Source organism: Chiloscyllium punctatum, chromosome 25 (genome assembly GCF_047496795.1).
Source record: "Chiloscyllium punctatum isolate Juve2018m chromosome 25, sChiPun1.3, whole genome shotgun sequence".
NCBI lineage: Eukaryota > Metazoa > Chordata > Chondrichthyes > Orectolobiformes > Hemiscylliidae > Chiloscyllium > Chiloscyllium punctatum.
This window is the reverse complement of record NC_092763.1, coordinates 43024442-43036664: the sequence shown is the minus strand read 5'-3', so window position 1 is coordinate 43036664 and position 12223 is coordinate 43024442. Positions and strand designations below refer to the sequence as shown.

At 41.5% G+C, this 12223-nt stretch overlaps 1 protein-coding gene across 2 annotated transcripts; it reads right to left on the bottom strand.

Annotated features, from left to right (window-relative positions):
* Positions 1–349: 349 nt before the first annotated feature.
* On the bottom strand, positions 350–11466 carry LOC140495893 (solute carrier family 25 member 53-like). Of its 2 annotated transcripts, none has more exons than XM_072595153.1 (2): positions 11150–11466; positions 350–2448 (listed from the first exon to the last, which is right to left on the bottom strand). In XM_072595153.1, the coding sequence occupies exon 2, from the start codon at positions 2435–2437 to the stop codon at positions 1592–1594; it is 846 nt and encodes a 281-aa protein (XP_072451254.1). In that variant the 5' UTR covers positions 2438–2448; positions 11150–11466; the 3' UTR covers positions 350–1591. The 2 variants fall into 2 exon arrangements, with proteins under 2 accessions (XP_072451254.1, XP_072451255.1); XM_072595154.1 differs by having other exon boundaries at positions 350–2445.
* Between the last annotated feature and the right edge of the window lie 757 nt (positions 11467–12223).

Genomic DNA, 12223 nt, shown 5'->3' with positions numbered 1-12223 from the left:
GGCCAGAATTGTATGAGCTCACATAGGTCAGTGTAGGATAGGAAAGTTGTGGGAGAAGAGGAGGTTACAGGGATATGGGTAAGGTGATGGATAAAAATTTTAAGTCAAAGGGTACCAGATTCCAAGGTCAGTAAGCACAGTAATAAAGTGCGAACAAAATTTGGTGCAAGTTAGATGACACTAGATAGCATAAGTTTGGATGAGTTCACATTTATGCAGATAAAAAATGGGACCACAACAGGAGAACAGTGCGTCATCATTCTAAAGGGAAGAATATGCTGGAAATCAAACCCTGCCAATCCATGAATCCTAAGTGTGAAATTTGAACAATTTAATCTTTTGGACAATGAACAAGAAAACAGAAATTTATTTATTGTTACAAATTTATCCTCTAAATGGCAAAATGTATTTTAATTACAAATATGCAAACTTTAAATATATCGCTTTAAATCCAACATGCATTCATCCATTCACAAACAGTTTAGACAAGAGAGGTGAGAGTTCTTTTCAGAAAAATTATTGGTGCAATTTATTGGCAAAAATGAACAAAGTCTGTGGTTTGGAGGTTCAAGTCAAAACAGGTGGAATTAGGTGACTTTCTCACAGTTCTTTTATTCTTGGTGATGATATCAAGCTGTTGTCTGGACCTAGGTTTTGGTTTGAATTGCAAGTTTTCTTTCTTTGCAAAGTCTTTGAGTGTTATTTATTTTCCACTCACAGTATCAAGTTCAACAATTTTAGGACTTGAGGCACCTTCTCCCATGTACTTACACCAACCCTCACAACCAGGTTTTGTTATTGCGTAGTCTGTTATAAAACACAATCTATTGTTAGCCACCAATAGTCCCCCTTAGTAGCTATTCGTTCTCCTAGGCTATTCGTTATCCACACCTTTGTTTGTCCAACTGTTCATCTTTCTCTCATTGGGCTTTATCTCCACCTATCATTTACTCTTTATCTCCACCCTGCCCCATCCTATCTTCTGCATAAGAACCAACGTTTTCCTAGCTACCAACAGTTCTGAGGAAGGATCGCTGGATCCAAAACGTTAACTCTGATTTTTCTCGACAGATGCTGCCAATCAACCATCATGAGTCTAATATGACTGTTCTTCGGAATTAAGGACCAGTAATATCTTGCTCTCATTGAGCAAATTACGACGCTTTGTGACTGTTGTTTCTAAATTCCTTACACAATTCCTTATACTTACATCGAGGATTCCGGGTGGACCATTTAGGACAGAGTTGAAGAGCCACTTCTTCACCCAAAGAGTGGTGAGCCTGTGGACTTCATTACCACAGGAAGGTGTTGATGCCAATACATTGTATGTATTTAAGAGGCGGTTAGATATAGCACTTCGGGTGAATGGGATCAAAGGTTATGGGGAGAAAGCAGGATTAGGCTATTATGTTGGACAATCGGCCATGATCACGATGAATGGTGGAGCAGGCTCGAAAGAGCAAATGGCCTCCTTCTGCTCCTATCTTCTATATGTTTCTATGATAGTCTGCAAATCCTGAAAAATGTATGGCTTACTCAGTTTTTCAGAAAAATTTGTAGTAGATTGTTCTAACTAACACTTACTTTCAGACTATTGTGAAGCCTTTAAAAATTCATAAATAGTAGTAGTTATTCCCCAGGTTATGCAGGACCTCAGTATGACCAGAGAACCACCTCTGTATATGTACAATAGGCTACGGGCACGGGATACCCAGAATTTTGCAAGGAAATTCCAAAGGCTCGTTTTCTCTTCTCCAACATGTGATTGCACATTTGCAATCACCGCACTAAGTGGATAGAGGATGAAACATACCATCATTCCATTGAAACTCCCAGAAACAAAAGCAGAAATGCCACTAGGAACACCTTGATCCAAGAATAAATTCTTAATTGGGTCTTTGAAAGAAAAATAAAGGGCACTGCCTGTTCCGTTCCGCAACAGAATGGGGAGGAAGCCTCGATAATACCCGAGTTGTAACGTATCCTTAAAGCTGTAAGAATTAAACTCCTTTAGGATACTCTGGGTATTGGGAAACTTCGCATCTTTCCTGTGGTCCTGAAGGACATTTTGGACACGTTCAAATGGGGTCAAGACCAATGCTTCAATGATTCCAGATAGGGTTCCTGCAATGCAGCGATGTAACACATGTGCATCCTCCGTCGCGATATTTCTAATGAGGCTACCGTAAACGCCAAATAGCAAGGTACCTTGGATGGTCTTGGCTAGGAGTGGAGGAAGAATTCCTCTGTAAAACTTGATGAGGCCTTCTTGATAGAGTTGAGTTGCAGCTTTTCGGATAATAAAACCATGGATTTGCTGTCTAAAAATTGTTTTGTGAATTGGAAACGTCAGAAATGTAGCAAGACAGCTAGAGGTAGCTCCGATTCCACAGTTCTTCAATGAGTCTACCAAAGAGTCTTCAGAATCCTGCTGCATTTTCAATCCTTCTGTGCAATATATTAAAAAAGTATCATAATTTACTGCATAATGGTCTTCTTCATATATTGTTTTCACTCAAAAACAAGATAAAATTATTTGATAATACAAATTGGCACATAAATTGCATGCTTCCTGAATGTCAAGTAATAGTTTCTGTTCATTCGGTGAACTTAAATATAATCCTGAATAAATTTATTATCATAATCACATTTATTAAAATTTGGTTGGTACAAATTTAATATCTTTATTATCAACAGGTATCAACTGACAATAGGTTTGGTAAACTGAGATTTGTAAACTTATAGCAAAAGCAAGCTGCCTTTATTTTTAAACATTCTAATTTATCATATTACATCTGCTTCACTCTTGCTTCCCAAACAATCTTACAGTACAGACAGCCAATGTCCCCTAAGTCGTCTACCTCCTATACATACAGTGCCCTTCTAATTTGCATTGGCTAATAAACCTCTCCAACTACAATTTCACCTTCGACATTGAAGCATCCCAGCCTATTCGCTAGTTGGAGGGTGCCCCTACCTGATCTCTTGTCCTGACTTCAGTTTCACCTTCAATGTGTATATAAATATTAAAACACAATCGAATTTCTTCAAATCACTCAGGGCACTATAACCACTGTGAAAATTGACCAAGATCAAGCAAAAAAGTTGTCACCATCATATACCTTCAATAGAATGAACTTCACAGGTGAGTGTTACTCCAGTTCCAAACCTCAAATGTTCAATCATAAACATCAGTGTCGCCTCTATAGCCTTAGTCCTCCTCTGTCACCATGCACAGTGTCCTTTCTTAATCTCATTCATCTGAATTTTATTAACAAGTCCCCAGTTGCATTAGTTCTCTCCTGTTCAGTTTGTGATGCCTCCCCTGCATTTCTCCTAATTTAACACAGGCCATGTGCAACAACTAGGTAAACTAAGCAACAAAAACAGAAATTGATGAATAAACTGATAAAGGGAGGCTTCTAGCAGATACCAGGGACTGAAAACAGCAGAAGCCCAGAAGGAAAGCACAATGTGCAAGAGGGAACTTGAAAGGAATATTATGAGAGCTAAAGGGGAATACCAATGGATACTGGCAGGTAAAATAAACGAAACCCCAATGTTACTTTACAAGTCTATTAACAGTAAAAGGATAACTAGGGCAAGAGTAGGGCCCATTAAGGACTACAGTAGTAATTTGTGCATGGAGACAGAGGACATCAGGAGGGTTCTAAACACTTTGTGTCAGTGTTCACTATTGAGAGGGACAATGTGGGTATAGAAATCAAGGAGAAGGACTGTGACATATTAAAGAAATCAGCATGGACAGAGAGGAGGTTCTGAACGGTCTGACAGGCTTAAAAGTCAATAAATCTCCAGAGCTAGATGCAACATATTCTAGGTTAGTGGTGCTGGAAGAGCACAGCAGTTCAGGCAGCATCCAAGTAGCTTCAAAATCGACGTTTCAGGCAAAAGCCCTTCATCAGGAATCATATTCTAGGCTATTGAGTGAGGCAAGGTAGGAAATAGCTGGTGTGCTGGCAATAATTTTCAATTCCACTCTGGCCACAGGAGAGGTGTCAGAGAACTGGAAGACAGCTGTTATTAAGGTAGGGAGCAAGGGATAAACGAGAAAACTACAATCCTGTCAGTCCATGCTCAGTGGTGGGGAAATTATTGGAGATAATTCTGAGGGGCAGAGTTAATCTCCACTTGGAGAGGCAGAACTTAATCAAAACCAGTCAGCATGGTTTTGTTAAGGTGAAGTCATGATTTGACTTGATTGAATTGTTTGAAGAGGTTACCAAGTGTGCAAAGGAGGGCCATGCATTCAATGTAGTTTACTTAGACTGCAGCAAAGCCTTTGATAAAGCCCTGCTTGGGGGAATCATAGATTGAATCATGGAATCTCTACACTATGGAGGACAGGCCTTTCGGTCCATCAAGTCCACATCATCCCTCTGAACGGCATTCCACCCAGATCCACTATCCCAACATCCCTGCATTTCCCAGGGCTAATCCACTTAGCCTGCATATCCCTGGACACTACAGGCAATTTTAGAATGGCCATCCACCTAACCTGCATGTCTTTGGACTGTGGGAGGAAACCAGAGCACCGAGAGGAAACTCATACAGACACGGGGAGAATGTGCAAACTCCACACAGACAGTCACCCGAGGTTGTATTTGTCTTTATTAAGGCTAAAGTTTAAGAGTAGAGATGTTCCTCCCAGTATCAAAAACTTTCAGTTAAGCTCATTGCTATCTTATGTGAATGATTGGACCCTCACTCACTTTGGTTGGACATTGAAGCATCTCAAGCAAGATGCCCCCTTACTAGCCTGCTGTTCTTAGACAAAATGAGAACAGTTAAAGAATATTGCCATGGCCCAATAATCATCAATATTGTCAAGGCGTGAAGCGCAATGCATCAGGGTGAGGGTAATATTGCCAAAACATAATTTTTGACACCCATAGTTGGTATGCTGGGCTTTCAACCAGGGATAGGCAAAAGTAAGGACTGCAGATGCTGGAGATCAGAGTCTAGATTAGAGTGGTGCTGGAAAAGCACAGCAAGTCAGGCATCATCTGAGGAGCAGGAAAATCGATGTTTCGGACAAAAGCCCTTCATCAGGAATGAAGGGCCAGGGATGATGGACTCTGTGTTTAAACTAAGGGCAGCTAGGGGCATGTCTTGCCTGGAGTATTTATTTGAATGGGACATAATGATGTCCTTTCACCCGTTGGCTCAGAAATATGAATTGCCCAGTAGGGACCTCTTTCGTTTCTTTCAAATTAGAAACTTCATACAAAAAGAGACCACACTTCTAACTGATCCTTAGAGGTCCAACATGGAGAGGAGGGTGTTGACTGCTGAAGATACATTATCTGTTAGCAATACTTATCATCTATTAGGAGAGGGTCCCTCGGACGAGACCGAACAGCTCTGTAAGGTGATAGGAGAGAGGGAGTTGGATGTTGAGATCTCTTATGAAAAATGGAAGGATACCTGGAGAAATGCAAGAAGGATCTCAATTTGCAACAGAATCCACACCTTGCAACTGAAGATTTCTCTACAGAGTCCATCTGGCCCCAGACCGCTTCGCTGAATTTAAAGCAGGAGCATTTCAAATGTGTCTTAACTGTAAAGTGGGCATGGTCACGCTTACTCATTGTCTTTGATCCTGCCACAGACTGTGGGCATATTGGAGCACTGTGGTAGGCGAAATAGAGAAGGCCTTGGGGAGATGGAGCCGGTATCTCTTCTTCTTGCCTTTGTTAATTCACTTTCATTAGATGCACACAAGAAAGGCTTTTCAGTATCCTCACTTTTTGTGCAAGAAAGAACATTCTATGAGGGTGAGTGTCTGAAAATCCCGTGGGGCTGGTGGGCTGGCATAAGTGGTGAGTGTGGTGCACCATAAAATTGGGAATTTCTATAAGACATGGCGGCTCTTTTTGGACTACCCAGGTACAGATTTGTCCACCATACTAATAAGAGCCTTTATGTATCCATGGCAATTCTATGTAATGATTCTGGTATCCAGAGGGGAGGAGCTACGAACATATGAATATGTATAAACATATGCACTTGACGATTGAGGGCTATTGCTTTATTTTGCTGAGCTGTGTTATGGTTATTATCATTATTATCATTGTTAAGATTTTCCTGTTTTAGTTTAATTATTAGTTATTATTTATTTAGGTAATTAATGGGTTCGTTTTTTAATATTGGTTTGAATTGTTTGATTTTGTATTTATTGTAATATTCAAAAGAAAAACACTTTCCCTTTTTTTAATAAAAATATATTTTACAAAAAGAGTAGGGATGTTATGATGGAACTGTATAAAGGTCACATCGAGAGTACTGTGTTATAATGTGGATTCCAACATTATAGCAGGGCTGTGATTGGATTGGAGAGTATACAGAGAAGATTTACCAGAGAGTAATCTGGAGCCTTTTAATTAGAAGAGAAATTGAATAGAGTAAGTTTGTTTTCCTTGGAGGAGAGGAAACTGAGGCGGGGTGAGGGGAATATGAATCATAGAATCCCTACAGGTTGAAGCAGACCATTCAGTCCATTGATTCCACACCACCCCTCTGAACAGCATCTACACCCAGACCCATACCCCCTACCCTGCATTTTCCATGACCAATCAACCTAGCCTACACATCCCTGGACACTATGGACAATTTAGCATGGTCAATCCACCTAATCTGCACATCTTTGCACTGTGAGAGGAAACCGGTGCAAACCCACACAGACACAAATTTCCACGCACCCCAATGGGTGAAATTGAATCTTGCTCCCTGGTGCTGTGAGGAAGCAGTGCTAGTCACTGTGCCGCATGTGAAGCCTATAAAATAATGAAGGAACTTGCCAGGGTAGTCAGGAAGGAACCTTTCCGCTTGATGGAGGGATCAATGATCAGGGACATAGACACAGGATAATGGGTAGGACATTTCGAGGAGATGAGGACAAACGTTTTCACCCAGAGGGTGGTGGGAATCTGGAACTCATTCTGTGTAAGGGTGTTAGAGGCAGATACCCTCATAACATTTAAGAAGTATTCAGATGTACACTTGAGGTGCCAAGGCATATGAGGCTATGGGCTAATTGCTGGAAAATGGAATTATGATAGTTAGGTGGTTGTTTTTGATTGGTGCACTGAATGCGTCAAAATTCCTTTTCATGTGCTGTAGACTTTTATGACTCTGTATAAGTGAGGAGTGAACAGAACTTATTTAGTTACATGTGATTTTCATGAATTGAAGGTCATGATGACTCGAGAAAGGCAAGTTCTGAAAGCTTGTTGGGAGCAATTATGTCTGAATGGGAAGCACTAAAAGACCATAAGATCATAAGACTTAGGAGTGGAAGTAAGGCCATTCGGCCCATCGCGTCCACTCTGCCATTTAATTATGCCAATGGGCATTTGAACTCCACTTACCCGAACTCTCTCCGTAGCCTTCAATTCCATACGAGATCAAGAATTTATCAATCTCTGTCTTGAAGACATTAAACATCCTGGCCTCCACTACACTCTATGGCAATGAATTCCACAGGCCCACCACTCTCTGGCTGAGGAAATGTCTCCTCATTTCCATTCTAAGTTGACCCCCTCTAATTCTAAGGCTGTGCCCATGGATCCTAGTCTCCCTGCCTAATGGAAACAACTTCCCAGCGTCCACTCTTGTTAAGCCATCTTGTACGTTTCTATTAGATCTCCCCTCAACTTTCTAAACTGTAATGAATACAATCCCAGGATTCTCAATGTTCATTGTATGTTAGGCCTACCATCCCAGGGATCATCTGTGTGAATCTCTGCTGGACACGCTCCAGTGCCAGTATGTCCTTCCTGAGTATGGGGCCCAAAATTGGACACAGTAACTAAATGGAGCCTAACTAGAGCTTTATAAAGTCTCAGAAACACATTACTGCTTTTACATTTCAACCCTCTTAAGATAAATGAAATCATTACATTCGCTTTCTCAATCACGAACTCAACCTGCAAGTTAACCTTTAAAGAATCCTGGACTAGCACTCCTACATGCCTTTATACTTCGGCTTTATGAATTTTATCACCATTTAGAAAATAGTTGATGCCCATATTCTTTTTTCCAAAGTGCAAGATCCTGCATTTGCTCCCGTTGAATTTCATCAGCCATTTCCCGGATCACTTTCCTAAACTGTCTAAATCTTTCTGCAGCCTCCCCACATCCTCAGTAATACCTGCCTATCCACCTAACTTTGTATCATCGGCAAATTTTGCCAGAATGCTCCCAGTCCCTTCTAGATCATTAATATATAAAGTGAACAGCTGCAGCCCCAACACTTGAACCCTGTGGGACACCACTTGTCACCGGCTGCCATTCCAAAAAAGAACCTTTTATCCCAACTCTCTGCCTCCTGTCAGACAGCCAATCCTCAATCCATGCCAGCAGCTCACCTTGAACACCATGGGCCTTCGCCTTACTCAGCAGCCTCCCGTGAGGCACCTTATCAAATGCTTTTTGGAAATCTAAATAGATAACAGCCACTAAGTTTCCCTGGTCTAACCTACTTGTTACTTCTTCAAAGAATGTTAACAGGTTTGTCAGGCTTACTAAAACCCCTTACTAAATCCTTGCTGACTTGTTCTAATCCGACCTTGCACTTCCAAGAATTTAGAAATCTCATCCTTAACAATATGGATTTTACAATTTTACCAACAACTGAGGTTAGGCTAATCGGCCTATAATTTTCCACCTTTTGTTGTGATCCTTTCTTGAACAAAGGGTTACAACAGCGATTTTCCAATCATCTGGGACTTTCCTTGACTCCAGTGACTTTTGAAAGATCACAACCAACGCCTCTGCTATTTCCTTAGCCACCTCTCTCAGAACTCTAGGACTTAGCCCATTGGGGCAAGGAGATTTATCAATTTTTAGACCTTTTAGCTTTAATAGCACTTTCTGTTTTGTAATAGCTACCATAATCAACTCTGCCCCGACTCTCTTTACTTATTGGGATATTACTCGTGCCTTCCACTGTGAAGACTGACACAAAGTACTTACTAAGTTCTTCAGCTATTTCCTTATCTCCCAGCACTAACCTTCCTGCATCAATTTGAAGTGGCCCAATGTCTACTTTTGCCACTCATTTGTTTCTTATATATTGAAAGAAACTTTTACTATCATTTCTAATATTACTGGCTAGCTTATCTTCATATTTGATCCTCTCCTTTCTTATTTCTCTCTTCGTTATCCTGTTTGTTTTTGTAGTTCCTCCCAATCTTCTGATTTCCCAGTGTTCGTGGCCACTTTATAGGCTCTCTCTATTTCTTTGATACATTTCCTGACTTCCTTTGTCAGCCACGGCTGTCTAATTCCACCCCCCCCCCCACCCCGCCCAATCCCCCGGATAATGTCTCCTTTCTTTGGGATGAAACTCTGTACTGTGTCCTCAATTACACCTAGAAACATCTGCCACTGTTGCTCTACTTTCTTTCCCACCAGGTTCTGCTTCCAGTTGATTTTCATCAGTTCCTCTCTCATTCCCCTGTAATTACCTTGATTTAACTGTAACATCAATACATCCGATTTTGCCTTCTCTCTCTCTTTCAAACTGCAGACTGAACTCTACCATATTATAATCGCTGACTCTGAAGTGTTCCCTTACCTTAAGATCTTTTATAAAGTCTGTCTCATTACATAGCACTAAGTCGAGAATAGCCTGCTCCCTTGTGGACGCCATCACAAGCTGTTCCAAAAAGCCATCCCATAAGCATTCCATGAGTTCCTTTTTTTGGATCCACCGGCAACATTTTTAACCCAGTCTATTTGCATATTGAAGTCCCCCCATGATCACTGTGACCTTGCCTTTCTGATATGCCCTATCTATTTCCTGGTACATCTTGCGCCTCTGGTCCTGACCACTGCTGGGAAGTCTATACATAACTCCTTTTTTTTTGCCTTTGTGGTTCCTCAACCACACCCACACAGACTCCACATCATCTGACCCTAGGTCATTCAGTACCATAGATTTAATCTCATTCTTAACTAACAAGGCAACCCTGTCCCCTCTGCTCACCTCCCTGTCTTTTCAATAAGGTGTAAATCCTTGGATGTTTAACTGCTAGTCCTGAACCCCCTGCAACCATGTCTCTGTGAGGCCTAAGCATGATTGTGTTATCACCTTTAGAGTGATATCACTTTAACAGCTCAAATACTAATCAGCCAAATACCCAGATGTTTTAAATGGCTCTCCATTGTAACACTGGAGGCACAGGCTATTTCACCTTGTACGTTATACCTATATCACTGAAAATAAACCCACCAGAGATCCTTAACAGAAAGCTGTGTATTATATTTAAATAACACAAAATTATTATTAATAAGTTTCAATTTTTTTGAGATCACTGTCACTATTAAGGCAGAGGGAAGCTATGATACAGAGAATATGAGGACGGAAAGTACAGGACATCTACAAAGGGGACGCCTTGGTGGCTGGCACTGCTGCCTCAGTTCCAGGGACCAGCATTCAATTCCATCATCGGGCGACTGGCTATGTGGAGTTTTCTCCCACAGACCAAAGATGTATGGGTTAGCAATGGGAAATACAGGGGTGGGTCTGGGTGAGGTGCTGTTCGGAGGGTCGATGGCCTAATAGGCCAGCTCCCACACTAGACAATCAGGAGACTGGAAGAACACAGCAAACCAGGCAGCACCAGGAGGTGGAGAAGTCTACGTTGGGGATGGAGACCCTTCATTAGGAGTCTGCCAGTCTCCGGTTTGTCTAGTTTGGATTCCAGCATCTGCAGTTTAGATTAAGAAAAAAAAACTATATGGAACAAACTATATCGGTCAGCTTGATTATATGTTTTCGAGTAGGTGGGGCGGTATGTTTTCAGACACAAGAAAATCGATGCTGCATGTTTTATATACATTAAATGAATGATACTTCTTTGCTACCAAATCTCACAAAACGGTGAAGAAAATTCGCTGCGATTCAAATGAAATAGATAGAAAAAGCATTAAAATCCAATCCTAATCCACCAATTTCTTGTTTCAAACAAAAACAATGGTCACTATTGCAGAATTGGACCCGGGTATCCGGAAATGTAAGTGACTGTTATAACCTGTAGGAGACAAAGGGATTTCTCAAACATTTTCGATGGACAACAAAGAACAAATTCGCCCAAAGATGAAGCTTATATTAGAACTGTACCTTGCTTGAATTCGGCATTAAATGTTTGAGGATGCTGTTCCAAAACCGTTGACTGAGGCTATTATGATTATTTTCGATGGCCCTAGTAGTCCTATTAACCTTCACTGTGAATCTTTACACGATGAGAGCAGAACCATTCAGAGGACAGGTCCGTTCATTTCAATCTTGATTGGGTTATTCTGGGGAGAGACAGTGCGGTCGTGATTCTGATTGAACAGCTCTCGGGACGGAGACTGTGAGATAATACGCATAAGATCGCGTTGTGAGCTAATTCCTCTTTCGAATGCTTAAAAATATACTTTGACTTCTCGTTTTCACTGCTTCTCCCATTCGACCTGGAGATTAACTAATGATTTGTATTTTTCTCTTCGTCGTCGTACCTCCCATGGGGTTTCTCCTGGGGATGTAACATCTCGGTGAAATCAAACTGCAGTCATATAAGACCGGGGTTTTTAACGGAGGAAACCATCCCACAGGCAAGAGCGTGAGGCAGGGCTCATTCTGTCCCAGAACGCCAAAAACACAACTATACGGCAAATGAAAACCATTGGTTATTTACACTTAAAGGTCGCAGAGCTAAACTCGATCAGTATTTTTCTGATCGAGTAGAAACAAGAGATTTAGGAGACCACTTTTCTGACAAAATGCAAATGGAAAGCCGAAAAATGCAGCATCAATTGTCTTTGTCTCAGCCCGGATAGAAAGATGTTGCTATTAGCAGGCAGCGGTACCAAACTGTGGGATCTGGAGACCAAGGCAATACAGTATCTGGGAGGAGTCCTTATGAAAGAATATGCTGCGCTGACAACGTTATCAGTTGTAATTTGCATGTGCCCCGAATGCCCTGGCCAGGGCTGCGAGTGGCTGCTGAGGCCATAGATCTGAGGTTGGCTGGTCCCTGAATTGGCGTTAGGCCGAAGCCAGCATGAAGATCCACCAAGAGCAGGTCAGCACAACCAAACGATCCTCCAACGTCCAATCACGATCCAGCGATGATCTCTTCACTAGCTCTGATGACTCGCAACTCGACAACTGTCCGGATAAGAACAGACGCCCAATTCTAGCCTCGTCCTG